The sequence below is a fragment of the Mus caroli genome, unplaced genomic scaffold, assembly GCF_978045245.1.
Source record: "Mus caroli unplaced genomic scaffold, Mus_caroli_1 scaffold_11, whole genome shotgun sequence".
Lineage (NCBI taxonomy): Eukaryota > Metazoa > Chordata > Mammalia > Rodentia > Muridae > Mus > Mus caroli.
The window spans coordinates 24095448-24119587 of record NW_028227266.1 but is presented as its reverse complement, the minus strand read 5'-3'; the positions used below and the strand labels follow the sequence as shown (position 1 = coordinate 24119587).

Genomic DNA, 24140 nt, shown 5'->3' with positions numbered 1-24140 from the left:
ATCTCTGGGAACTGTAGTTTCAGAACGCCAGTAGTCCTATTGGAGCCCGCGCTTCAAGGGCTTGATGGACTACAACTCCCAGAGTATCAGGGGGGCGGGTCGGGAACGGCTAGTTCTGGCCTGGACTAAGAGGCCTGGGGTCTGAGATTCGAATTTTACACGGCGATGTTGCGGTCCGGCTTCCGGCGCTTTGGCTGTCTGCGCGCGGCACTCAAGTCCCTAGCTCAGACCGACCACCGGAGCATCACCTTCTGCATCGATCGTAAGGCTCGTCTAGGCGAGGGGAGAGTGGGTCTTCGGTGGGCATCTGTGCCCGCCCGAGTTCCCAACCCCTTGGTGGCTCTGGGCTTCGTCTGACACACCGATCCCTCTCGGGTCCCTTGACGGACTCCCTTCATCCTCTGACTCTGCCTGTCCGGGACCCACTTCTCTCTCCCCGTTCCACAAACTGGCTTCCTCCCATAACCCAGGATCTACTCTCAGGACCAGCTCTTAATGGCCCCTGTAACCGGCGCTCAGTCCAGTCCAGTTGCCTGTCCCCCGCCCCCGCCCATGCTTTATAAAGAGGAAGGAACGTGTGACTTTGGCAATAGATTCCCAAGGTAGAAAGAGCTAAGTATATGAGCGCTGGTAGAGATAGATGAAAAGCTCCAGGTTATACCATATGTTTTGCTCACAAGTATAGATTTCGTAAAAACACTCATACTGTAGAAACTGCTGCAGGAAAAAGAAAGGTAACCGCAATTGAGAAACCCTATCTGAGATTACAAACTGATTGTTTAAAAACCTGGCAGAAAACTTGCATGTAACTGGGAGTGTTTGCCACCCATGCAAACCAAGCCAAATTTTTAGATTTGTCAATCACTTTAAATACCAAACAAAAAATCAGAACCACCTTTTCTTCTGAAACAATTTTAAAAATAATTCTAAATTTTATTTTAAATAAGTTATCCATTGTTTATAGCAGTATGGCTTCGACAATTGAGAACAGAGTTATAAAGTAAATGGAGGCATAGACTGGGTTTTTGTTTTGTTTTTTTGTTTTTTGTTTTTGTAGAAAACCAGTTTTAAGAGTCACTGCCCTACTTAGGCACCTAGAATTGGGTTAACAAAGTAGCGTGGTTTGATACTAAAGTTAGGAAAGAGTTTGTCCCAGTAACATATTAACGTTATAGGTTGTTGTTTTGACCTGGGCAACTAAGATGTGTCAGACAGGCTTTATTTGTGCAACCGTGCAGTTCTGGAGCTAGCTTTGTAGATCAGGCTGGCCTTAAGCTCATGAGAGATCACTGGTGCCGCTGTCTCCCAAGCACTGGGATTAAAGGCTGCACCACCAGAGTTCAGCTTGCTCTCTTCCACTGTTTTTAAGGAAGTGCTGGAGCTGGGGATCTAGCTCAGTCAGCTTGAATGCTTGCCTAGTGTTTTCATTCATGCAACCCTGGGTTCCAGCCCCGATATTGACTCGGCCTGCCAGACCTGCCATGGCATATGACTATAATTCCAGCACTTGTGATGAGGAGGCTGGAGGATCAGGGTCCAGCCTCAGTTACGTACAAAGATGAACGCCAACCTGGACTACATGAGATCCTGTCTTAACAACAAAAAATTATTTTTTAGTTGTTCAAGATACTTCGCTACTTGTAGATTTGTGTGCCACGATAGTAGGTGGGCTGGGGTGCTTAGCTGTGTAATAAGCATTAATTGGGGGTTTCTTACCCACCTTAGATCATTTAGTTCCTAAATAAATGACACAAGACCTTAATAAATATTATGGCCATAGGTTTTCTTCCTTTCTCTCCTGGCTCCCTCTCTTCCCCTCTTCATCTGTGCCTCAAACCCCAAGCCTGGGAACCCTGGGAACTGAAGCTCCACCTACTTCTCTTCTACCCAGCTATAGGCTGTAGACATCTTTATTCAACCAATAGCTTTAAATTAAGGAGCAAGGTTTACACAACAAAAGCTGGCATAGGTGAGAGAATTCTCTTGAGGCAACGTGACCTTGGGATACATAATTTAGCATTGCAGCATTGGAGGCCAGGAGTCACCCTACAAATCACACAAACACCAATCCCAGCCAGCCAGGGGTAGATTATTGAACACACATGTAAAGACTGATTGATTAGGGCAAGAGCTGAAAGCTGCATTCCTGTGCATTGTCCAGGGTCACTTGATATGGGGAATGGGGGGGGGGAGGGGAGGGACAATAACAAACTAAGCAGATGCAGGTGCAGGGTGGTTGACCTTTTCCCAAGGTTTTTAGTACTTTAGACATTATAATCCAGACTAACCTTTATCTGGCTTGGCTCTGAATGAAGGCCATAGTTGGGAAATCTAGCGTGGCTCTGAGTGAAGACCATGGCTAGAGAATTCCCCAAAAGGGTCCTAAGTCTCTGTGGTGGTTTGAATACACTTGGCCAATGGGAAGTGCTACTGGTAGAAGGTGTGGCCTTATTGAAGGAAGTGTTCTAGCTCCACCCAGTGCAGAAGAGTCAGTCTTGTCCTGGTGGCCTTCAGAGCAAGTTGTAGAACTCTTAGCTCCTTCTCCAGCACCTTGTCTGCATGGACACTGCCATGCTTCCCGCCTTGATGATAATGAACTAAACCTCTGAAAGAAATGCAATGTTACCTCTTAAATGAGTTGTCTTGGCTTCACAGCAATAAAACCCTAACTAAGACAGTCTCATAAAAGGATATGTGGTCAGCTTGACCTTGCTCTGAGCCAAACTATTTTTCTATATCTATAGTCAGGCTGTTTTTTCTCTTTTTTCTTTTTCTTTCTTTTCTTTCCTTTTCTTTTTATACCAGCAATATGAGATGGCTGACAGTCCTGAAGCAGAATGGCTACAATTATGTCAGAAAAGTAATGCGAGGGAAGCAGGTTTCTACAACAGTACACAGCAACAGACCAAACCTCAGTATTTAGTGGTGGCTCACTTGAGCCTATGCAAGGTTCTAGATTTAATCTCAGCACTACAAAACTGATTGATGACTAGTACCCACAGCTATAAATTGTTTTGTTAGTTTGTTTTGATTTTTTTGTTGGGGATTTTTTTTTTTTTTATTGTCTCACTTGGTAGTTCAAGCTCGCCTGGAACTTTGTAGTTCTGGATATACTTATTTTAAACTTGAAGCATGAGCCTCATGTCTGGCTGTTCATTGCAAAGGTTAAATAATTTAAGAGATTTAAGACTTACTTTATTATGAGCAGTGCATATAATTGTTGTATATGAAATTTCATCATTTCACAGGTGAGGAAGTTTTGTCCATTGTCTAATGCAGCCTCACCTCATAGTGAGCTGTAACACTAAATTTAGAAAAGTCACCGAGTCTCTGAAATAATTATTTTATGTTTTAATTTTTTAATCATTATTTTTTTTTAGATAGGGTCTCTCTACACAGCTGTCCTGGAACTCAGTATGTAGACCAGGCTGACCTCAAACACAGGTCCTCCTGCCCCTGACTCCTGCCTCTGTCCCCACGTGCTGGAATTAGGTGTGTACCACTACTCCTGAGCCAGAACTCAACAGCTTGGTTTGCTGCAGCTGTCAGGTACTCTTTGTGTACCTGGATTCTCAGGGCTGTTGTTTCTCTGGTTAACTTTATTACATTTGAAGATCTTGATGTTATTTAAAGGCTTTGGGGACTCTACCTTTTGCTAGTAGTAAAGGCTTTTCTAATCTCCCTTGGTCTAGTGGTGTTTTTTGCAAGTTCTTTATTGTTATTGTTAGTGTTTTTGCTCCTAAGACAGTGTCTCCATGTTGCCTCAGACTGGCCTGGCACTTGCAGTTCTCCTTTGTCAGCTTCCCAGTGCTTTGACACACCTACCTGCCCATAGCTACCTGTCCTGCTTGTCTACCGAGGCTCACACTTTTGTGGACACTTACGTTCATGCTTTGAACTCTGCCCTTAGGGTTTTATTGTTTTCTGAGAATTGGTGTGTTTTTGCTTAGACAATGTAGTTTACGTTTGTTGTTGTTTGCATTTTAGAGTCAGGGTGTCACTGTGTACCCCAGCCTGTTCTGAGATTTGCTGTGTAGTGCAGATGGACCTTGAATTCATGATCCTCAGCCACCTCCCTAATCCTGGGATTATAAACATGACATTGTGCTGGCTTCAGTTCATTATTTAACTTGCTATCCGTTCCTTTTCTCCTCGCAGTGCTTTTCTTTTGTATGTAGACCACATTGGCCTCAGACTCAGAGAGGATTCCTGGATGATGGGATTGAAGGTGTGCACCACCATGCTAGGATTCCCTTTTAACTAAGAGTGATGCCCAGATGTTCCCCAGAGGAACAAACTTTGTCGACCTCACTTATGTGCTATGGGAAGAGCCTTGCATAGCCAACAGGCACCAAAGCAAATTATTGTCATTATGGCTTACACTTTTCCTTTAAGTCTATATCTATACCACCTCAGATGTGCCCCATCTCTTCCTCATAGCTTTTCTTTAGGATCCGTAGCATTGTAATGACCAAAGTTTTAGCATTGAAGGGCCTGCCCCTGCCCCCACTTGAGCCATCACTGTATCCTGATTTTTACTGGCCCTCCAAGTGTAGTCAGTATGCACTCATTCTTTCCTTTGCTTTGCACCAGCACACCCGAGGCAGTGGTTCTCACAGTAAAAGAGAAAGGAATGGGAATAGTATAGGCCTGTGCAATCATATATGAGTTGCTGGTTCTGCTTCAGTGCTCTGACGTCTGGAATTCATTCTGTCTTCTTCCCGTCTTAAAAAGTCATTACTTTTTCACAGTTTTGCCTAAGTTCATTGTTTTTAGTGTCTGCCTTGTCTCTGGAAATCTGCTTTATCTTAAAAAGTATGGAAAATACTCTAGGCTTTCCTGACACTCTTGTTTTCCAATTCAATCCTACCATCCTTACTGAATGTGGTCTTTGAGAATGTTTGTAAAAATTCAATTCTGTGCTTTATTGCTAGGGGACCAGGTTACTTATGTTGTATAGGTAGGTAGCGTCTCCCACCATTTCCTCTGCAGAGATTCTGTTACAGTGGAGTCTTTGTACATTTTAGGAGTTTCTAGAAAAATTTCCCATCTGTCTATCTTATTTATAAGTTTCATTTATCTCAGTCCAAGAAATGAAGCAGGTACTGAGTCATATCATAGTAGTTAAGACAGGAAACTTTCTAAGAATTCAACTTAACTGTGTTTCAACATAAGAAAGGTTTTGTTTTTGTTTTAAATCAGTGTTATCCACATGTTGTATGCCCATATTATTCCATTGCAGCCTTGGTAGGAAAGTAAGCCAATGTATACAGATTATGATTTCTTAATCGATGTTATAAAGTGAACGTGTTGGTGGAAACAGTGGCTGCTGCCAAATATGCAGAGACAGGATGGGAGTTTTTCCAAGGAATGTTTGCAGAAAAACTAGGACAGCGCATCTGAAAACACGGCACACGAGAGCAACTGCTTTTTTTTTTTTTTTTTTTTTTTTTTTGGTTTTGTTTGTGATGCTGAACTTGAACAGGTACCTCAACTAAGCAACCCTTTGCTTTGGGTTGTATCTCCAGCCCTTCGTTTAAAGGAAAAAAAAAAAGGGATTTATGAGGAGGAAGAGTGAAACAATTTTGAAAACAACAGTTGACCTACTTGGAATTAAAAGAAGCAAGATGACTTAGTGAGGTAATGGGACCTGCCACTGAGCCTGATGATATGAGTTCAGTCCCCATGTTTAAAACTTGTCCTCTGATCTCCATATGCATATAACACAGGCATGTGTGTACACACACACACAGACACAGACACACACAGAATAAGTAAATAAATAAATAAATGAAATCCCTGTTTTGAAAGGAATGGTGATGGAGTTTGGTGAGTTGGTATCTTTATGTATCTTGCTCTTCCCAGAAATGTTTCACAATATGGCAGAGTGGGATAGAAAGTAGGAGTGTTTTGTGGCTAGATAGTGTTTTACGCATCCTGGTTTTTCCTGTTGTGTTCCCTGAGGCCTCTACCTATCTATTTATAACTCTGTCTTACCAAGGAACCAAGGAAGAGATGTCTGGGAGTAGCTATGTTTTATCTTAGGATACTATGGGTAAGTGCTAGAACGATCACTTCTCCATCTGGGAAACTGGTAATGATCCTAGCTTAGCACTAGGATAGCAGAGGCAGGATGGTCAGGAGTCCAAGGCCAGCCTGGACTAGATTATAAGACCCTACCTCAAAAACAAAAACAATGAAACCCTTATTTAGTAGGTGGCTCCATTCTCTACTGTTGTCTAGAATGTGTCTAGGAAATGCTTTTAGTAAGTCCACTCTTAGCTTTGAGGCACTCCTTATGAGTGAAACTCTTCTCTCATTTCCATCCTAGAATTGAATATGTCTGGTCCTGTTCACAGCTTCCTTGGGGCTAAATGAAGAACAGAAAGGATTTCAGAAAGTGGCCTTTGACTTTGCAGCTCGAGAGATGGCTCCCAATATGGCGGAGTGGGATCAGAAGGTAAGAGTGTTCTCGTGGCTAGATGTTCCAACAAATGCTGTATACAATGACTTACCTCTCTACAGTCCTCACCGCTTAGTGTCTGCCTTCTACCCACCAACTCTACTGCAAGTGTGGAGACTGGTGATAGATAGATGTGCTGGATAGTTTTTATGTGAGCTTAACTCAAGCTGGAATCATCAGAGAGGAGGGAACCACAAATGAGAAAATGTTTCCGTAAGATGGGGCTATAGTCAAGCCTGTAGGGCATGTTCTTAGTGATTTATGAGGGAGCCAATTGTGGGTGGGTCACCTCTGAACTGGTAGTTCTTGGTTCTAAAAGCAAACTGAGCCAGCCAGTAAGCAGCACTCCTCCATGGCTTCTGCATCAGCTTCTCCCTCCAGGTTTCTGGCCTCTTGAGGTTCTGTCCTCACTGCTTTTGATGGTGAGCTGTTACATGGAAGCATGAGTGAAATAACCCTTTCCTCTCTAAGTTGCTTTTGGTCATTCTGTTTCATTACTGACTAGGACAGTAAATGACTCCTTTCTTGGAGGTCATCCCGGATGTACTGAGATGCCTCTTTTCTTATTTAATTGGACAGACATTTAGACATACCTAAAATTAAAGCAGTTCTATAGAAAAAATTTTGGCAAACATTTGTTAATTGATGCTACTATAAAATGGCAAGGGCATTCTTCATTGTCCCCTCTAAAGGAACATCTGTCTCAGAACTGGTCTCTGACCACTTGCTCTCTTTGCTATGCAGGAGCTGTTCCCTGTGGATGTGATGCGGAAGGCTGCACAGCTGGGATTTGGGGGGATCTATGTGCGAACAGATGTGGGTGGATCTGGACTGTCTCGCCTTGATACTTCTGTCATCTTTGAAGCCTTGGCCACAGGCTGCACCAGCACCACTGCCTATATAAGCATCCACAAGTGAGCATCGGTGTCTAAAAGCATGGCGAAGGGCTGTGCTCATACAGGATGGTAGGGAAACTTCACTGAGGAAAAGATGAGTCACGGTGGGCTGATTGTACTTGGGAAACAGTAAACTGTTAGTGGTACACAGCAGGTCTGTTGCTGCCTGTTGGATCTGGTTCTGTTGCCTTCTATGACAGTACTTAAAGAATTGGTTCTCTCACATTTCAGTTTTGGCACCAGCAGACTTCTCTAGTTGGCCTCAGTCTATAGCTAAGACCTCCAGTAATTTGAGAAAGTAAGAGGAAGTACATTTGTCTCTGATTTTTAGGACTTACTTGTCTGAGAAGCACCTGGGCCTCTGGTATAGGTTCCAGGGAGGTTTTTAGACCAGCCCCTTTCTTTCAAGTTGCGTCATCTCATTTGTCTCTTTCCCCTTCCCACTCTCTCCTGCTTCCATTCTGCCTTGCTGTCCTTTGTTCCTCCCCCTGCCGCCCCCCCCCACCCCCCCGTCCCAATCTTCTTGTCTGTCTTTATTTCTGTCCATGGCTTTTCTTCTTGGTGTACCTATCAGCATGTGTGCCTGGATGATTGATAGCTTTGGAAATGAGGAACAGAGGCACAAATTTTGCCCGCCGCTCTGTACCATGGAGAAGTTTGCTTCCTACTGCCTCACTGAACCAGGTGCGTTTGTCCTCCCTGCACGTGAGACCTAACAAGGAGCTAAGTGGGACCTGTGTGATCACTGGCCGAGCATCCCCATCTGTTGACACATAATATGGTTTACAATGCAGTTTGGATGTGGAATAGTCAGGGTACTTGTCTTTGGACCAGGACCTTTACGGTAGAGTTCCCCCAGGCTGCAGACTACCGTTGGCTGCTTTGGTAGAGAGGTAGTGGGCTGCTTGGTGCAAGCAGTTTTTACCCAGCATGAGAATTTCTTGGTTGTGTGGGTTTTAAAGCAATGCACGATAGACACTTAGGAAGACCTTCTAAGATGTGGGACTGTGCCAAGCTCCTGTGACATCACTGACTTCCTTCCATCTGTTCCCCTTTGACCCCTGTCTCAGGCAGTGGGAGTGATGCTGCATCTCTTCTGACCTCAGCTAAACAACAAGGAGATCATTACATCCTCAATGGTTCCAAGGTAAGAGTGTGTGTTCTCAGAGCAACTTGAGGCTGTTCCCACATGCCTCCTAACATCCCTCAGTTCCTGAGTCTCAGTTACAATTTCTTTGTAGCAGTTCGCATTGGAAAGAGCTGCTCACTCTTACCTCAGTACATCGGAACACATTCCTCCCCTCCCTCCACTCCTCCCAGTTCTGTCCCATCTTCTCCCCCAAACTACTGCCATCTCCCCTCTGCCCTAGATCCTCTTCTCCTTTTCTCCATCAGAGAAGAACAGGCAGGCAATCAGTTGAACACAGCATAACAAGATGCAAAAAGAGTAGATAAAAACCCTCCTGTCAAGGCTGGAGGAGGGAACTCATTAGGAGGAAAGGCTCCCAAGAGCAGGGAAAAGTCAAAGCCACCCTCATTCCTACTGTTAGGAATCCCACAAGACCCCCAAGCTAAATAAGCTCCGGCTCAAAGATTTATTTATTATTATAAATAAGTACACTGTAGCTGTCTTCAGACACACCAGAAGGGGACATCAGATCTCTTTATGGGTGGTTGTGAGCCACCATGTGGTTGCTGGGATTTGAACTCAGGACCTTTGGAAGAGCAGTCAGTGCTCTTACCTGCTGAGCCATCTCACCAGCCCTCTTGAATTCTTTATATACTTTGGAAATTAGTCCTGTGTTCAATGTGGAGTTAATGAAAATTCTTTTCCATTTTGTAGGGTGCTGTTTTGTCCTTTTGATGGTGTCTTTTGCCTTATAGAAGCTTTTCAGTTTCATGAGATCCTATTTATTAATTATTGATCTTAGTGCCTGTGCTGTTGGTGTTCTGTTTAGAAAGTTGTCTCATTTGCCAACATGTTTAAGGCTATTCCCTACTTTCTCTTCTGTTAGGTTCAGTTTATATGATTTTATGTTGAGTTCATTGATCCATTTGGATTTGAGTTTTGTGCAGGGTGATAAATAGGGATTTATTACATTTTTCTACATGCAGAAATCCAGTTAGACCAGCACCATTTGTTGAAGGTTTGGTTTTTTTTTTTTTTTTTTTTTTCATTGTGTATTTCTGGCTTCTTTATAAAGAATCAGGTTTCCATGGGTGTGTGGATTTATGATCTTCAGTTTGATTCCTGTCTGTTTTTTTGCCAATACCATGCAGTTTTTATTACTATAACTCTGTAGTACAGCTTGGAATCAGGGATGGTGATACCTCCAGATGTTCTTTTATTATTCAGGATTGTTTTAGCTATCCTGAGTTTTTTTTGTTTTTCTATATGAGGTTGAATATGATTCTTCAGATCTATAAAGAATTGTGTTGTAATTTTGATGGGGATTGCTTTTAGTCTGTAGATTGCTTTTGGTAGGATAGTTACTATGTTAATTCTACTGAACCATGAGCAGGGGCGATCTTTCCACCTTCTGATACCTTCTTCAGTTTCTTCTAACACTTAAAGTTTTTGTCATACTGATTTTATTGATTTCAGCCCTTGTTTTGATTTCTTGCTGTCTATTTCTCTTGGGTGTATTTGTTTCTTTTTGTTCTAGAACTCTTCAGATATGCTGTTAAGTTGCTATTATGAAATCTCTCCAATTTTTTTCTTTTTTAAGATTTGTTTATTTTATGTGTATGAGTACTCTATTTGCATGTACACCTGTGTGCCAGAAGATGGCATCAGATCCCATTATATATGGTTGTGACCTGCTACATGGGTGCTGGGAATTGAACTCAGTTCCTCTAGAAGAGCAACCAGTGCTCTTAACTGCTGAGCCATCTGTCTAGCCCCTCCAATTTCTTCATGTAGGTATGTAAGTGATAAAAACTTTCTTCTTAGCAGTTCTTTCATTGTGTCCCGTAAGTTTGAGTATGTTGTACATTCATTTTCATTGAATTCTAAGTCTTTAATTTCATTTTATCTGTCTTGACTTAGCAGTCCTTGAGTAACCTCTTACCTTATCTTATCTCATCTCATCTCATCTTATCTTATCTTGTTAGGAGGGCATCTCCTCTAGGGTTAGAGAAAGGGAACTTTGGGGATAGTGCTTAGGGTGGGAGCACCAAGAGAATGAAGGAGGTCTTTAGGAAGCCTTCTGGAGTTCTTGTGGCTGGTGTGGCCTCTGGTCCAGCAGGAAGTTCACACCTGAGTTGGTGCCTGGGATATGGCAATGAGGAGGGCAAGGCGATTGGAGAAACATCAGGAGGGTGCACAGATAGAGTAGAAGAGGTCTGAGTAGGAAGCTTACTTAGTCTGGGAGGTGTGCCCTCCTTTGTATTGTTATCAGCTAAATCCCTGATTTTATAAATATTGCCAGAGCAAGTGTCCTTTACCCCACCTTCTGCATTACGCCTTTGTTCTGTTGTTGGGAGTGCTCCAGTGTTTTTTCCAGATGCCAGGCTTAAAAAACTCATGCATTTTCTGACTCTCTTATACCCTCTTTGTGCCCACAGGCCTTCATCAGTGGGGGAGGTGAGTCAGACATCTATGTGGTCATGTGCCGAACTGGTGGATCTGGCCCCAAAGGTATCTCCTGCATAGTTGTTGAGAAAGGAACCCCTGGCCTCAGCTTTGGCAAGAAGGAGAAGAAGGTGAGTGTCTACTCAACTGTAAGCAACTCAAGATCAGGGTCTCTGCCATGTGTTAGACCAATTCCTGCCCTTTTTGTCTGAAAAGGTTTATGAGTAGGTATGTAGCAAAACAGAAGTCATTGTTAAAGAAACAGGTTCCTGGGGAAATGACAAGTTTGCCAGCTGGTTTCATAAGCTGCTGACTATTTAAATTCTCTTTTTTTCTGTGCCTGCTTTTGTCCTGTGTTTATTTTCCTCTTGGTATGTCTGTGCTATGTGTTTATGTGTCTGTATTGGAGAGGAGACGATGCTTGCTAGCCTCCTCAGGTGTTCACCTTATGTTTTGGTCAGGGTCTTCTTTAATTTTATTGTTACTGTTTTAAGGCAGGGTCTTACTATGTAAACCTGGCTATTCTCACTATGTAGGCAAGGATAATCTCACTTAAATCCTACATGCAGGCTGTGAATAGGAAACATGTAATCATGTAATAATTTAGGACGCATTGAGGGTTTTTTAGGTGATCAAAACAGGAGTACAGTTGTTGCCCTTAGATCAGGGCTTTTGGAGATAAGGCAGGTGTAAAATAACCCTTGAATTTCTCCAAATCTCCTGGGGCTTCCTCATTGTTCTTTATGATGCTTTCTGGCCTTCACAGTTGCCAATGGGTTGTGGGTCTTTTGTAGCATAGCAGACATTTATTAGATGACTCAGTGTTCAAAGCTAGTGCTGTCTTCTGGGAGGATGTAGAACCCTTAGTCATTTCTGGCCCTGTTTGGACTTAAAATCACACACAGCTTTATCTGTATAAAATCTCTATAGTTGGGCATGGTGGTGTACACATCCAACATTCTGAAATCTGGGGCTAAGATCGCAAGTCCTAGCCCTGCTTGCGCTACTTGTAATACATACACACCCAAACTTACAATAACAACGAAAAATGTTTGCCTATCTGCAGAAGCTAAATAAAACAATAAATGGTGTATAGGTAGGGTCACGCTAAGCAGGGAAGGAGCCGAATTCTTTCGGTTAGGCAACTGTTAACAATGGTTTTGAGAGTATTTAGCCTCCCACTTTGTATTGACTTTCCAGGAGGATAGATATTTCCTTTTCTTCGATTTACTTCTATGGAAGAATGGAGGTCTGGAAGTGAGAGCAGTGTGCAGAGGAGTAAAAGGTCTGAGCAGGACTGGGCTGCACCAGAGTCGAGGCTTACACACCTCCAGAAGGCAGAGAGTTGTTTGCCCTCTTCCCTGGCCCCTACAGCTTTCCTGGGACGTTAGAATAGTTCTGTCCACATAGGGACAGAAAGTAGATTGCTGGTATGTGGGTGGGCACGTGTGCATGCTCGTGTACCTGCATCTGGAGTCTGAGATTAGCTTTGGTGTTGTCTTAGTGCTTTTCTATTGCTGTGAGGAGTCACCACGACCAAGACAATTTAAAAAAGAAAGCATTTCATTTGGGGCTCACAGTTCCAGAGGGGTTAGAGTACATGACTAGTCCAAAGGCAAGAGGCAAAGAGAGGGCTAACTAGGAATGACCTAGGCTTTTAGAACTTCAGGGCCAACCCCCCAGTGACACACCTCCTCCACCAAGGCCACATCTCTTAACCCAACTACTACTGACCAAGATTTAGATATGAGTCTGTGGAGGTTATTAAGATTCAACGTGTTCTCTCTCTCTCTCTCTCTCTTTCTCTGTCTCTCTGTTTGAGACAATCTCTAACTGAATCTAACACACATGAATTAGCTGGTCTGGCTGGGCAATGAGCCCTGGGAATCTCCCTCTTTTCATGCTCCATTTACACACACACACACACACACACACACACACACACACACACACACACAAAGCAGTTGCAGATGTTTGTGTAGTAACACCTGGCTTTCTATTTGGGGACTAGGAATGTAAACTGAGGCCCATTTGCTTGTATAACAGGTATTTTTACCCACTGAATCATAAAGATACTTTCTTAAAATAAAGACATCACAGGTATGAGAATGCAGCAGCAATTTATAGTTTGTTTCTTTAATGATTAGAATTTTTTTTCTAGACAGGGTTTCCCTGCGTAGCTCTAACTGCCCTGGAACTCATTCTGTAGATCAACCTGACCTCCAACTCAGAGCTCCACCTCCCTCTGCCTCCCTAGTACTAGGATTAAAGGCATGGACCACCACTGCCCAAAATGATTAGACATTCTTTTTTTTTTTTAATTTTATTTTTTTAATTTTTTTATTAGATATTTTCTTCATTTACATTTCAAATGCTATCCCAAAAGTCCCGTATACCCTCCCCTCGCCCTGAACCCCTACCCACTCACTCCCACTTCTTGGTCCTGGTGTTCTTCTGTACTGGGGCATATAAAGTTTGCAAGACCAAGAGGCCTCTCTTCCCAATGATGGCCGACTAGGTCATCTTTTGCTACATATGCAACTAGAGACAGGAGCTCTGGGAGTACTGGTTAGTTCATATTGTTGTTCCACCTATAGGGTTGCAGACCCCTTCAGCCCTTGGGTACTTTCTCTAGCTCCTCCATTGGGGGGTCCTGTGTTCCATCCTATAGATGACTGTGAGCATCCACTTCTGTATTTGCCAGGCACTGGAAAAGCCTCACGAGAGAAAGCTATGTAAGGGTCCCTTCAGCAAAACCTTGCTGGCTTATGCAATAGTGTCTGCATTTGGTGGCTGATTATGGGATGGACCCATGGGTAGGGCAGTCTCTGTATGGTCCATCCTTTCATCCTTTCATCCAGCTGCAAACTTTGTCTCTGCAACTTCTTCCATGGATATTTTATTCCATATTCTAGGGAGGAATGAAGTATCCACACGTTGGTCTTCTTTCTTGATTTTTTTTTTTTTTGGAAGTTGAATCTTGGGTATTCTAGGTTTCTGGGTTAATATCTGCTTATCAGTGAGTACATATTGTGTGAGTTCTTTTGTGATAGGGTTACCTCACTCAGGATGATATCCTCCAGATACATCCATTCGCCCAAGAATTTCATAAACTCACTGCTTTTAATAGCTGAGCAGTACTCCATTGTGTAAATGTACCACATTTTCTGTATCCATTCCTCTGTTGAGGGACATCTGGGTTCTTTCCAGCTTCTGGCTATTATAAATAGGGCTGCTGTGAACATAGTGGAGCATGTGTCCTTATTACAAGTTGGAACATCTTCTGGGTATATGCCCAGGAGAGGTATTGCTGGATCCTCCGGTAGTACTATGTCCAGTTTTCTGAGGACCTGCCAGACTGATTTTCAGAGTTGTTGTACCAGCTTGCAACCCCACCAGCAATGGAGGAGTGTTCCTCTTTCTCCACATCCTCGCTAGCACCTGCTGTCACCTGAATTTTTGATCCTAGCCATTCTGACTAGTGTTAGGTGGAATCTCAGGGTTGTTTTGATTTGCATTCCCTGATGATTAAGGATGTTGAACATTTTTTCAAGTGCTTCTCAGCCCTTCGGTATTCCTCAGTTGAGAATTCTTTGTTTAGCTCTGTACCCCATTTTTAATGGGGTTATTTGGATTTCTGGAGTCCAGCTTCTTGAGCTCTTTGTATATGTTGGATATTAGCCCCCTATCAGATTTAGGATTGGTAAAAATTCTTTTCCAATCTGTTGGTGGCCTTTTTGTCTTATTGACAGTATCTTTTGCCCTATAGAAGCTTTGCAATTTTATGAGGTCCCATTTGTCGATTCTTGATCTTACAGCATAGGCCATTGCTGTTCTGTTTAGGAATTTTTCCCCTGTGCCCATATCTTTGAGGGTTTTCCCCAGTTTCTCCTCTATAACTTGCAGTGTCTCTGGTTTTATGTGGAGTTCTTTGATCCACTTAGACTTGAGCTTTGTACAAGGAGATAAGAATGGATCAATTCGCATTCTTATACATGATAACCACCAGTTGTGCCAGCACCATTTGTTGAAAATGCTGGGTTTTTTTTCCACTGGATGGTTTTAGCTCCCTTGTCAAAGATCAAGTGACCATAGGTGTGTGGGTTCACTTCTGGGTCTTCAATTCTATTCCATTGATCTACTTGTCTGTCACTATACCAGTACCATGCAGTTTTTATCACAATTGCTCTGTAAGTACAGCTTGAGGTCAGGCATGGTGATTCCCCCAGAGGTTCTTTTATTGTTGAGAACAGTTTTTGCTATCCTAGATTTTTTTGTTATTCCAGATGAATTTACAATTTGCCCTTTCTAACTCAGTGAAGAATTGAGTTGGAATTTTGATGGGGATTGCATTGAATCTGTAGATTGCTTTCGGCAGGATAGCCATTTTTGAGTATATTAATCCTGTCAATCCATGAGCATGGGAAATCTTTCCATCTTCTGAGATCTTCAGTTTCTTTCTTCAGAGACTTGAAGTTCTTGTCATACAGATCTTTCACTTTCTTAGTTAGAATCACACCAAGGTATTTTATATGATTTGTGACTATTGTGAAGGGTGTTGTTTCCCTAATTTCTTTTTCATCCCGTTTATCCTTTGTGTAGAGAAAGACCACTGTCTTGTTTGAGTTAATTTTATATCCAGCTACTGCACTGAAGCTGTTTATCAGGTTTAGGAGTTCTCTGGTGGAATTTTTAGGGTCACTTATATATATACTATCATATCATCTGAAAATAGTGATATTTTGACTTCTTCCTTTCCAATTTGTATCCCCTTGATCGCTTTTTGTTGTCAAATTCCTCCGGCTAGGACTTCAAGTACTATATTGAATAGGTAGGGAGAAAGTGGGCAGCCTTGTCTAGTCCCTGATTTTAGTGGTATTGCTTCCAGCTTCTTTTCATATGATTAGACATTCTTAAGGTCAGAATTTCAGATACATTCTTGCTTTCAGGTGTCTGTATTTGATTTGACAGAATGAGATGCAGAGGTAGCCATCTTACTGGGCAGTACTGGGAAATTTCAGGTGTTGGGCAGAGACTGCAAAAATTTAAGAGAGAGCAAATTTGGTTGCAGTTTATTTGGTTTTGGTTTTCTCAGACTGTGTCTCTTTAGCCCATATTGACCTCAGACATGCTTTGTAATGAATGCTCACCTTGAATACATGATCCTCCTGCCAATGTGTTTCCAGTGCTAGTTTTGTAAGCAGGCACCATCATGCTTGCCTTAGGAAATGATGTAAAAAGCAGTGTAGGTAGGAGGGAGCTCAAGTATTATATGTAGTTCACAGTTTCCACAGGCTGCCTTGTTGAACCTGAAGGTCCTTTGAATTTCCAAGTACCTTAATGAGGAGCTGATGGGCTTTAACTATTTATATATGAAACATTAAAGTGAGAATTAGCTAACAGGTTCTACTAACTTTCTAGTCCAGCAGTTGTACTTTTATGTAAGGAAACAAATGTCCCAAAGAAGTCAAGTGACTTGCCCAAAGATAAAAATTATAACCAGGTTCTATGTCAGAGGCTACATTTCAACTGTTCTGATGTTTCTCTGAGCTTAATCTGACATATCCAGTGATGTTCTAGTAAGCCAATTTTCTTGAAGAAACAAAACAAAAACTCATATTTGTGGCATATGCCAATCAATTCGTGGCTGATTTCACGCCACTTTTGCAAGATTATGGAATGCTGAGTTAGAGAAAACAGTGCATAATTGGCTCTTGTGAGTTGACATCATAGTACTGGATCTCACTGCAGCTTAATGTTAGACTAGGGCTCTCCAGGACATTGCATGTCATTTACCTTGTCTCATTGTAGTACCTTTTGGGGACACAAATCTTAGGAAAGAGATATGTGGTTATTGTTCACAAGACCTTTAAAAGTAAAATTTCCAAATAATTTCTCATGGAAGTTGTACTCAGAGGCACTGAAAATAAGGACCGATCTGGTCCTGATCCTACAAGCCGTGAGTAGTATTCATAGACAGTGCACAAAGTCAATTTATGCTCTGTGTTCAACTGTGTTAGCCAGGCATGGCTGTAATCCTGGCACTTGAAAGCCTGAGGCAGGAAGACTGCACTGCAGTCAGCCTGGACTAGAGATGAAGACCATGGTGAACAAATAAAGAAAACATTGCATAGTTGAAATAAGCATCTTTCTACGTAGTGACAAGCCTGTACATCTGAACCTTTTCCTTTGTTTTATGTTCTTATGGGTCTAAGTGCCATGTTGCTTAAACCTATACATTACAAGCTTCTGTCCACAGGGAAGGCCTCCCTGCTTGGGGAATCATAGGGCAGCCACCAAGACCCTGATTTTTTGCCAGGTGGGGTGGAACTCGCAGCCAACCCGAGCAGTGATCTTTGAAGACTGTGCTGTCCCTGTGGCCAACAGGATTGGGACTGAGGGGCAGGGTTTTCTCATCGCCATGAAAGGACTGAATGGTGGAAGGATCAATGTTGGTGAGGCCAGAAAGGAGTTGGGGAGGGAAGGCAAGGGCTGAGGCTAGCAACTGTCATTCAGGCTCAGCTGAAGTCGTGACTCTTGCTCTCCAGCATCCTGCTCTCTGGGAGCCGCTCATGCTTCAGTTATCCTTACCCAAGAGCACCTCAAGGTCCGGAAGCAGTTTGGTGCACCTTTGGCCAGAAGCCAGGTAAGTTACCTAGGGTCTGCACTTCATTTGTATTCTGTTCATGCCTTCCCTGGGGCCCACATTCTCAATGGAGTCGAGCATGACAGGAACATGAAATCCAGTGAAGAACTTGCCACCATCTTAATCAGAATGTATATTTTGCGTGTACCTGTGCCACCTTTTTCAGGAGGCAGAAGTGGCAAGAGAATTTTGAAGTACTTAGAAAAGGCACCTAATTTGAGATATCTTTGTGTGTGCATGCATGTGCTTGCGGGGTGGGGTGCATGTGTGCATGTCACAGTGCCTATGTAGAGGTTAGAGTTGACTTCTGTCACCCGTGGATCATCTGGGGGTGGAACTCAATTGATCTATTTATATTTAAGTGCCTCTACCTGCTGAGCCAGCTCTCCAGCTCAAGATGGCTTATCAGTAGTTCCAGATTACCTCCAGATGACATGTCTAAATCCATGTGCCTATTTTGTTTTCATTCTTGCCTATGGATACAGTACCTGCAATTCCAGTTGGCAGATATGGCCACCAAGCTAGTTGCCTCCCGGCTGATGATCCGTACTGCAGCAGTGGCTTTGCAGGAAGAGCGGGAAGATGCAGTGACCTTGTGTTCCATGGCCAAGCTCTTTGCTACAGAGGAGTGCTTTGCTGTAAGTGTTAAGTCTTCTGGCCTTCCTGAGACAGACAGGAAGCAGCTGTCTAGCTTAGGGATCTGGAGGGAGATGACTCCTCTGTAGAACTTTATCCTCCTGAGGCACTGAAGGAATCACTTTGGGCCTTAAGGATAAGATGAATCTGTGGCAGGTCTGCATGGGAGCTCTTCCTGCTGCTTTCATAGCCTTCTCCATGCTATTACCTGCTTCAGTAAGGCTCTGTCTTTCGGGTGTATTCTAGATGAGGCACATCTTTGTAAGGTTCAGAACAGCCCAGTGATGCTAACCCAAATTTAGTATTAATTACCGTGTTCTTTTTGTCTCACACACACAGCTGCTTCTACATTGAGACTACTTTGTCACTAGGTGGCACCTGAACTTCCTAGTCAGTCAGTCAGAGTGGCTGTAGGGCAGCATTAAAGAAAAAAGCAAATGTCTCTATGCTGGCAGGGATTGACTGGTTCAGTAGGATGCCTTTGCATCTGACCACTTAGAATCTGGAGCTCCCTCTGGGCTCTGTTCTTTCTCTCATCCATTTGTAGTAGGCTGCCAGCTGAGGTTTGGAGTGTCGAGGGGAAGCTAAGAACTGCACAGTCTCCTGGAACCAAAGACATCTGTGTCCTCCTGTCTCCCAGCAGATCTGCAACCAGGCTTTGCAGATGCATGGGGGCTACGGCTATCTGAAGGACTATGCTGTTCAACAGTATATGCGGGACTCCAGGGTCCACCAGATCCTAGAAGGTAAAACTTGGCAGGGGTTACTCTCTTCTGTTTGGAGCAGATGTAAGAGCTGTGCTTTTCCAAGCCTATGTCAGTCCTTCTGTGCTGGCTGTTCCTCGGGGTCCTACCAGGTCCCTGTCTTTCTCTCCATTCTTCCTCTCCATAGCTCTGCTTTGTCACTGCTCTGTGACTACATTTGAACGTGCTCTAGGCTGGGAGCCCCTGCCTCTGCCTTGTCCTCATGATTGAAGCATCCGGCCACTCCATTTTTTTTTGTAGGTTTCAAAGGCAGCTCAAACCAAGCTAGGATGTGAGAACTTTTGATGAGAAGCACACTGGGGACAATTTCCTTCTGTCATAAAGGACTTGGTCTTCCAGGAGCAGCAGCTTAGCGGCCATATTGTCTAAATGTTATCTGTGCCAGGATTGCTAGTATACTGTTTAGTAAAATTGTCAGCATGTGGTTTCTTCTCTAATACAGACATTCTGTCGGGTGACTGTCTGAGCTGTTAGTTAGGCACAGAATGGGGCTTACACTTGGCAGTCAGTGGCTGAGTCTGGAAGGGATATAACTTCGGTTCCAGCCAGGGTAGGCAGCCAGGGCTGTGACAGTACTGGGGAACGAGGGACAGAAGCTTCTCTGTGTGGTGTTTGGTGAAACGGTGTAGGGGTATTTTATTGGGATCACAGAGACCTTCAAAGGACTCATGTCATACCTGAGTGGATACCATAATTTCTGGAGGACTTATTAAAGCAGGTTATGGGCTCCACCCTCAGAGTTTCGGCTTCACTGGGCCAAGTGAAGGCTGTGGTCACTGGTGTGGAAAGGTTTGAGGCCTGCTGTCCATATGTCTGAATCATGATCTACTTTCTATCCAAAGTTGAACTCTAATCTTTATCTGGCTAAGTCTCTCGTGCTAGTCAGACTTCCCAGAGTTCCTGAGTGGGGAATGCCACTGTTGTACAAGGAAGTTGGGATGTGGCTTTCTTTGATATCATGTGATTATTGGTTCCTCAAGGGCTTTACTTTGTAATCTATATGCACTGAATGCCACGATTAAAAATGAGCAATCAATTCCCTCCTTCAGGGGAAATGTTTTATTTTATACTTAAGTTTTCTGATATAAAAGAAACAAATGTTATTGAAAATATATAAAATACCCAAAAAGCAAAAGATGTTGTGTTTTTCATCCAGGATGTATTTTTTAAATATTTTCTTTGTTAAACTCCTGAGACTTTTTCCTATCTTTTTACAAGTATCATTAAAATTTAAAAATTAGAGGTATACTATTTTTCTTCTATATCTTAATTTAATACAATCATTTTTGTCACCAGAAGAGGTGTTTAAAAATGTAAATATTTCCCACTGAGCCAACAAGATGGGTCATGGGTACAGGTACCTACTGCCAAGCCTGAAGGCCTGAATTTGATTCCCAGGATTCACATGGTGGAAGGAGCAAACCAGTCATGCAGATTATCTTCTGACTTTCATATGCACACCATGGCATGAGCACACTCACACAGCACACACACATGCATACAAATAAATACAATCTAAAAACTTTTAAGGCATAAATATTGGTGGGTATGGTGCTGTACACCTGTAATCCTAGCACTGGTGGAAGCAGGAAAGATCAGGAGTTGAAGGTTATCCTCAATTACATATTGAGTTCAAGGCCAGCCTGGGCTACATCAAACCCTGTCTCAAGCCAAATGGCAATGAATGTAAGAACTATTTCTTACGCTGTCATTTCTCTGTCGTTACAGAAGAAGTTGTAGTTGTTTAATCTATGACTGCTCTGTCCCTGCTGACTCTGTTATTCCTCTTGCAGGTAGCAATGAAGTGATGAGGATGCTGATCTCTCGAAACCTGCTTCAGGACTAGCTCCCAAGCTGGAGAGCCTCGCCTGGAGTCTGTGTGCAACTGGAATCAGTCTTGATGCTCATATGGGCTGCTCAGTTCAAGTGAATCATGAAGTAGACCGAAGGGCTGAGCTCTTCTAAACAGACTGAGCTGTCAGCCATGCTGCTGGTTCTGAGACAAGAACAGAGTTCTTAGCAGAGCTAGAAGGGCTGCTCTGAGGAGCCATGCCAAAAGAAGACCTGCACACTGCCTTCCTCATTCTGGAAAGACAGTCGGTCAAAGCTGTGGCTTGGATCCACACTATGGGCATTTTGTTGATTCTTGTCCTTAGGGTCTGGGTACTTGAATGAAGCTTTTCTTGATTAAACAGGTAAAGTCTGGGGAGGCAAGGGCAGTGGACAGATCTGCCCCTTTCTGGTTTCTGTTCTGCACTAGGGGTTTGTCAGGACAGTACTCCTAAACTCAGATCATGATGAAATAAATATTTGGGAACCTACTGCTAAGCAATGAGTTAGGATGCACCTTTAACTCCAGTAACCATGAAATAAATGTCAAGGGCTAAGATTGTTTTGGAATATTTGGATTTTTATTTGGGATTTATTTCCACTGGGGGCCCCTTCTCTTTTTAAGTATATTTAACTAGTCCCTTGATAAGCAAAAGCTATGTCTTTACTGCCTCCTTCAACTATAAGACTTAAAACTGTATTTGAGATTTTATATTATATTCGATTAAATATTTAATTGGATTTTAGAATAATTAGAAATTTTTCCTAAGGCAGTGTGTCTTTTAAAAAGTACATTCTTTTAATAATTTTGCAAATAAAGCATTATTTGTTATGTGTGAATGTCTAAGTATTAGGTATAGTCTCCTGCAGTGGCATCTTATAGCTCGTCATGGAGTCAGCCTGGCTCAGTATTCTCAAGATTGCCCCTCACAGCCCTCAGACAAAAACCAAAAACCCAAACCAACAAAACACGAAGTTTGTGACATTCTGGCTTAGTTTCTTGGTGACACCACTCAACTTGTGGTATTTTGTTACGGTATTCTGAGCTGAGTAATATTATCAACCTCACTGATGTCTTATAAAGAAGTGTTACCAAATGCTTTCTCCAAAAGTAAAATGGGGCTGAGGCTATGGATCAGTGGTACAGTGTTTGCCTTGTGTGTTTGTTCCACATCATCAAAAATGAGTTAATAAATCACAGTGTATTGTTTCCCAATACTAAAAATAAGAAATTTAAAATATTACAGTAGTCTCCAGTTTACATTTCAGTATAAATATAAAGTTATACAGAGCCTCTCTGCTGAACATAATTAACACTGTTACAAAAATTTTAAAGTTATAGACAAAATACCGATATTAACATTAAAGTTTGCCTTTCAGTTAATTTCAGCTAAAATCATTGCAGTTAAAAATTAAATTTTGTGTGTGGCAGGGGAGGTGATTGTTGAAAATAGAATATGACAAACTTATTCTAAAAGTATGGAAATACAAAGGCTATGTCCAGTGTTGAATATTTACTATTGAATATTCAATTTGATTTTGAATACATAAGTAAAAGATTAAAGTTGAAGATCATTTTGAAAAAATATTTATTTTCATGTTACGTGTATGTGTGTTCTGCCTACCTGTCTGTATCTGTACCACATGCCTGCCTAGTGCCTGTGGAAGCCAGAAGAGGGTGGCTTCCCCCTGGAACTGGAGCCATCGTGTGGGTGCTGGAACTGAATCTGAGCAGCAAGTACTTCCAGCCACTCAGCCATCTATCTCTTCAGCCCCTAAAGTTGAAAGTCTTAATTTTTATCATTTACTTTAAAATTATAGCAGTCAGCCAGGCTTGGTGGTACACACATTCATACCCCCATCCTTTAGCCATCCCCAGCTACCTGTGAGTTAACATCAAGGCAGAGTGACTTCAGATGGCACCACTCAAAATTGTTGCCAGAACTGAATGTCACCCAGCTTAGCCAAGAGAAGAGTAAGCTGAGGTAAGAACAAACCCTAAGCCAAGCATTCAGCACCAGCGTGTTAAAAATGTATAGATTACAAGGTAGGAAACCACCTACATAGGTGGTACATGTGAGTGGGGTAACACTGCAGATGGAAATTTCAGGAAATGGATGGTGCATTGGAAAGCCCGTCCAATGGGCTAGACTATGAGGACAGAATTCAGGAGTTTAAGACAGTTAAGTGTGAAATCTCTGGTATATCATGAAAAGGCCAAATCTACAAATATGGGCATAGAAATATAAGACCTCCATACCAATGGTGTAGAAAATATTTTCAATGCAATTATAAAGGAAAATTTTGTGAATCTAGAGAAAGAGGCCCCACCAGGCACAAGCAGCTTACAGAATACCAAATAAACAGGCCCACAATAAAAACCATACCATTGTTGGGGATTGGTCCTAATGCTTTAAATTATCTGCCCCCCCAAAATCGGGAATCTGCATGACACACTTTCTCCACCAATTTCACACCTCCTTGCCCCAGGTAGGTTTTTGATGAATCAATAAAGAGTCAACAGCCAATGGCTGGGCAGCAGGGAGGATTAGAACTGCCCAACCTTTGAGCTAGTCAAGGTATGTTTAAAATTAATTGGTTTTGTGTGTGTGTGTGTGTGTGTGTTTCATTGAGAATCCAGAGAGTTCCTGGGCAGGTGCAGCGAACACAGGAGAGCAAAGTGGTTAGCTAAAATTACTGCTACACACCGTATTTTTGAAACACTAGCTTTGAATAAAGATGTATCAAAACCTGCAAAAGGTAAACTAAATTTTATATAAAGACACACGTATTAAAATAACTGCTGATTGCTCTACAGAAACTTGCAAGGCAGGAACAGGTTGAAATAATGTATCTAAGGATTTGAAGGAGCACAGCTGTGAACCTAAACTAATACACCCAGCAATACTACCATGCTTGAAGGAGAAAGGGGAAAAAATGTACTGTGATATAAGCAGGCTGGAAGAGTTTATAGCCACTAAACCAGCTACACCAAGGATACTGGAAGGAACTCTGAACTAAAAAGGAAAAACACATCCAAGAGGAATATGACGATAGGACAGTAAGAAAGCAGAATACAGAGCACACCTTTTGGTATTATTTTGAAATTTATTGATCATAAATTTCCAAATTAGAAGACATACTAACAGACAAAATGAGAAAATATCTCTTATTTTTGCCTCCTCTGAAAAACTCACCTAACCATCAAAGATAGAGGCTTCCATAGGACGAAAGGATGTGCAATACTATTCAAGCAATGGGAAACAGTAATCAAGCAGCTACCATGTACCTAGCAGGGTTAGAGTCAATGATGGCAGAGCAGAGGGGACAA

The 24140-nt window shown here is 42.5% G+C and overlaps 1 protein-coding gene across 3 annotated transcripts; it reads left to right on the top strand.

The window, feature by feature from the left end:
* The first annotated feature begins 93 nt into the window (after positions 1 to 93).
* Positions 94 to 21649, top strand: Acad8 (acyl-CoA dehydrogenase family member 8). Of its 3 annotated transcripts, none has more exons than XM_021171791.2 (11): positions 94 to 262; positions 6360 to 6460; positions 7208 to 7377; positions 7934 to 8043; positions 8430 to 8506; positions 10927 to 11064; positions 17253 to 17388; positions 17482 to 17579; positions 18065 to 18217; positions 18859 to 18961; positions 20773 to 21649. In XM_021171791.2, the coding sequence occupies exons 1-11, from the start codon at positions 166 to 168 to the stop codon at positions 20823 to 20825; spliced, it is 1236 nt and encodes a 411-aa protein (XP_021027450.1). In that variant the 5' UTR covers positions 94 to 165; the 3' UTR covers positions 20826 to 21649. The 3 variants fall into 3 exon arrangements, with proteins under 3 accessions (XP_021027450.1, XP_021027449.1, XP_085700624.1); XM_021171790.3 differs by having other exon boundaries at positions 18856 to 18961; XM_085844498.1 differs by lacking the exon at positions 20773 to 21649 and having other exon boundaries at positions 18763 to 18906.
* The last annotated feature ends 2491 nt before the right edge of the window (positions 21650 to 24140 follow it).

What these genes read in the sequence shown, in the direction of transcription:
- Acad8 (XM_021171790.3), top strand. Translation starts at nt 166, where the DNA reads ATGTTGCGGTCCGGCTTCCGGCGCTTTGGCTGTCTGCGCGCGGCACTC. An exon ending in CTACTGCCTCACTGAACCAG is followed by an intron (nt 8,044 to 8,429) that starts GTGCGTTTGTCC and finishes CCCCTGTCTCAG; the next exon opens with GCAGTGGGAGTGATGCTGCA. An exon ending in TGGTGGAAGGATCAATGTTG is followed by an intron (nt 17,389 to 17,481) that starts GTGAGGCCAGAA and finishes CTTGCTCTCCAG; the next exon opens with CATCCTGCTCTCTGGGAGCC.